This window comes from Grammomys surdaster, unplaced genomic scaffold (assembly GCF_004785775.1).
Source record: "Grammomys surdaster isolate TR1022 unplaced genomic scaffold, NIH_TR_1.0 173, whole genome shotgun sequence".
Classification (NCBI taxonomy): domain Eukaryota; kingdom Metazoa; phylum Chordata; class Mammalia; order Rodentia; family Muridae; genus Grammomys; species Grammomys surdaster.
Window position 1 is genome coordinate 2,161,178 of NW_021604621.1, and position 4,595 is coordinate 2,165,772.

The window sequence follows — 4,595 nt, forward strand, 5'->3', positions numbered from 1 at the left end:
TCTCTCTCTCTCTCTCTCTCTCTCTCTCTCTCTCTCTCTCTCTCTCTCTCTCTCACACACACACACACACACACACACACACACACACAGACACACACACACACACACACACGAAAGAATGTACACACACATGTACACAAATGAGATGAAGTAGATACAAGATTGGGAAAAGGAAAGGGACTATGGGAATGATAGAAAGGAAAGGGAATGGGGGGTGAGAGTATATGGTAAATTTTCTTTATGGAACCCATCACTGTATACAGTAAATGAAGGCCAACAAAACTTTTGTTGCATACTTGTGATCAGTAGTGGGTATTAATCCATAGCAATCAATGTATATTAAGTGACAAAGGGCCAACATGATGGCTAAGCAGGCTAAGACACTTGCCCCTAAGCCCCACTTAGTTATATGCTCTGGACCCACAAAATACAAGGAAGGAAGCCAACTTCTACAACTTGTTCTGACCTTTACATACATGCTGTGGCAGGTATAGTTGTACACACTGACAAGCAGACAGGCATTTAAAAAAAAGAAAATACAGGTTTTTTTTTAAATTGGATATTTTATTTACATTTCAGATGTCTTCCCCTTTTCCCATTTTTCCTCCCTAGAACTCCCCTATATATCCCCTCCTCCTTTATGCTTTTATACCATTTTAATTACATGCAAGTGTTAAAGTCAGTTCTAGGTTGAGGAACTAACAATGCAATAGATGCAAACAGTCAAGGAACAAAGAAGACAATAAATATAAATAGAGTCCCTGGTAAAGCTGCTTAACAGAAAGAGACTATCTAAATGTGAATTCATCCCTATAATAGAATTTAAGTAGCAAAGGCGTATAGAATTGAAATTGGAAATGCAAACCTGATTGTTTCACTTTTTTGTTTCCTAGTAAACCTCAGTCAGAGACACTGAAAGCAGGAGACTTGAGGACACGTATTAGCCGATGTCAAGTATGCATGAAGAGGACATAACATGCTGAAGAATTCCTTGTGTTTTTTAATGTGATTATATATATATATAAAACTATTATATGTGATTTCCAGGATGCAATGTCTCACTCACTCTCCCCAACTTTACCACTGCTATCACCAATGGTGCTAATATCCTCTATGATGAAGAGAACATGCTGACTAGTAACCATGAAGACTCAGATGTACCTCAGCAATGTGACAGAGCAAGGTCTCCATTCTGTCTTATGAAATAAGTAGGGACGTGACTATGCTTCTGGGGGTCCAGAATAAATTTCTTCAAGGATTGTAAAACAAAGTTCATATATTTTGCCTAGTTACTAAAATGGCACATTAAAAATTCAATGAAGAGAAGAATCATACTGAGTAAAATTACTGACTGCGATTTGAGGAAGTATTCTTTTTTCATGGTGCTACTAATCCTAATGTACTCCAGGATTTTAATAAAAGAGTGTTAATCTTATTTTGCTCTGTAAGTAAAAGAAATGTGTATATTCTGTAAACAAACTCTTAGCTCAAAATGTTGAGTCATTTAGATGTGATCTGGTATAAACCCTTCTTTACTGAAAATCTATGAGATCTTACTCTATAGACAGCAAGATATACATGTGAGAGAATTTATCCTTTCATCGAGTGATTACTGAAAGCAAATTAATTGGGCATTTTATCCCCTAAATTCTTATCTGACTTAAAAAAAACCAACAGATCATTAAAGTAACTTTGATCACAATTTTAGTGGTTCATGTAAAAATTATCAAATTATCATATCCAATGGATAAATATCTTGTTTTATATCTTGGTTTTGCATATTCCTGATAGTTTTGAGAAAATTACCAAATTAATTAACAATTCTCATTATCCTGGTGCTTCTCATGTAAGAACTATTCTCCTGTGCACCTATTTGTGTAAGGAGACAACATTTGCTTAGTCTTCTCCCTTCCATTAGAAAAAGCCAATGGACTTTTAAAACCTTTATATTTTAAACATTTTATTAAGAATAGTCATAGGATACCTTATTTCCTTAACTGTCATCTTCTCACTGAATGTTTTTTTTTTTAATTTACCAGTATCAACTTAATTAAAGATCTATGTTATGATTATGGCTCATTGTCTCTTTCTTTAGCATAAGAATAAAACCATCTTCATTTATATTGGTACATCAAATATTTCTTCCTCAGGCAATTGGTTCCTGTGTCTTTGATCATTATAATGCAGAAAACATATAGCAAGGGAAAATTTTTCTCATGAGGAAAAATAAACTACTAGAAGATGTTCTTGTAGTACCAAATTTCTTGATAGTATGGTACTGGTGGATATTAAAGAACAAGTTTGTGAAGCAATCCCACTAAGATCAGGGACTAGACAAGGCTGCCCACTCTCCCCCTACCTATTCAATATAGTACTGGAAGTCTTAGCCAGAGCAATTAGACAGCAAAAAGAAGTCAAAGGGATACAAATAGGAAGGAAGAAGTCAAAATATCGCTATTTGCAGATGATATGATAGTATACTTAAGTGACCCCCAAACTTCCACCAGAGAACTCCTAAACCTGATAAACAACTTCAGCAAAGTGGCTGGTTATAAAATCAACTCAAACAAATCAGTAGCCTTCCTCTACATGAAAGATAAACAGACTGAAAAAGAAATTAGGGAAATGACACCCTTCACAATAGTTGCAAATAATATAAAATACCTTGGTGTGAATCTAACCAAGCAAGTGAAAGACCTGTATGACAAGAACTTCAAGTCTCTGAAGAAAGAAATTGAAGAAGATCTCAGAAGATGGAAAGATCTCCCATGCTCATGGATTGGCAGGATTAATATAATAAAAATGGCCATCTTGCCAAAAGCAATCGACAGATTCAATGCAATCCCCATTAAAATCCCAACTCAATTCTTCACAGAGTTAGAAAAGGAAATTCTCAAATTCATATGGAATAACAAAAAACCCAGGATAGCGAAAACTATTCTCAACAATAAAAGAACTTCTGGAGGAATTACCATCCCTGACCTCAAGCTGTACTACAGAGCAATAGTGATAAAAACTACCTGGTATTGGTACAGAGACAGGCAGGAAGATCAATGGAATAGAATTGAAGACCCAGAAATGAACCCACACTCCTATGGTCACTTGATCTTTGACAAAGGAGCTAAAACTGTCCAGTGGAAAAAGGACAGCATTTTCAACAAATGGTGCTGGTTCAACTGGAGGACAACATGTAGAAGAATGAAAATTGATCCATTCTTATCCCCTTGTACAAAGCTCAAATCTAAGTGGATAAAGGACCTCCACATAAAACCAGATACACTGAAACTAATAGAAGAGAAGGTGGGGAAAAGCCTCGAACACTTGGGCACAGGGGAAAAGTTCCTGAACAGAACTCCAATGGCATATGCTCTAAGATCGAGAATTGACAAATGGGACTTCATAAAATTGCAAAGTTTCTGTAAGGCAAAGGACACTGTCAATAGGACAAAACGACAACCAACAAATTGGGAAAAGATCTTTACCAATCCTTCATCTGATAGAGGGCTAATATCCAATATATACAAAGAACTCAAGAAATTAGACTCCAGGCAACCAAATTACCCTATTAAAAAATGGGGTATAGAGCTTAACAAAGAATTTTCAACAGAAGAAACTCGAATGGCCGAGAAGCACCTAAAGAAATGCTCGGCATCCTTAGTCGTCAGGGAAATGCAAATCAAAACAACCCTGAGATTCCATCTCACACCAGTCAGAATGGCTAAGATTAAAAACTCAGGTGATAGTAGATGCTGGCGAGGGTGTGGAGAAAGAGGAACACTCCTCCATTGTTGGTGGGACTGCAAGATGGTGCAACCACTTTGGAAATCAGTGTGGCGGTTCCTCAGAAAATTGGACATAGCATTACCCGAGGATCCTCGAACATATAATAAGGACATATGCTCAACTATATTCATAGCAGCCTTATTTATAATAGCCAGGAGCTGGAAAGAACCCAGATGTCCTTCAACTGAGGAATGGATTAAAAAAATGTGGTATATTTACACAATGGAGTATTACTCAGCTATTAAAAACAATGAATTTGAGAGGTTCCTAGGTAAATGGATGGAACTAGAAATTATCATCCTGAGTGAGGTAAGCCAATCACAAAAGAACACACATGGTATTCACTCACTGATTATTGGATATTAGCCCAGAACCTTAAAATGCCCAAGATGCAACTCACAGGCCACATGAAGTCCATAAAGAATGAAGACCAAGTGGGGGTGATTCGGTCCTTCTTAGAAGGAGCAACAAAATACTCAAGGGAGCAAATATGGAGACAAAGCGAGGGACAAAAACTGAAGGAGGGGCCGTCTGAAGACCTTTCCACCTGAGTATCCATCCCATGTGCAGTCACCAAAGGTAGATGCTGATGTGGAAGTCAGGAAGTGCATGCTGATAAGAGCCTGATATGGATGTCTCCTCAGAGGTCTTCAAGAGTCTGACATATTCAGAGGCAGATGCTCACAACTAGCCATTGAAGTGATCATGGGGTTCTCAATGGAGGAGTTAGAGTGAAGACTGAAGGAGCTGAAAGGATTTGTGGCCCCATGAGGAGAGCAACAATACCAACCAACCACAGCTCCCAGGGTCTA

General features: G+C 37.5%; 1 protein-coding gene across 2 annotated transcripts in view; it reads left to right on the forward strand.

The window, feature by feature from the left end:
* The window catches only part of Col4a5 (collagen type IV alpha 5 chain), a 187,781-nt gene extending 185,709 nt beyond the window's left edge, over nucleotides 1–2,072 (forward strand). For both annotated transcript variants that reach the window (XM_028767456.1, XM_028767457.1), the window contains one exon: nucleotides 894–2,072. In XM_028767456.1, coding sequence (XP_028623289.1) covers nucleotides 894–975 — 82 coding nt within the window. In that variant the 3' untranslated portion in view covers nucleotides 976–2,072. The remainder of the gene's footprint in view (nucleotides 1–893) is intronic.
* Nucleotides 2,073–4,595: the final 2,523 nt, after the last annotated feature.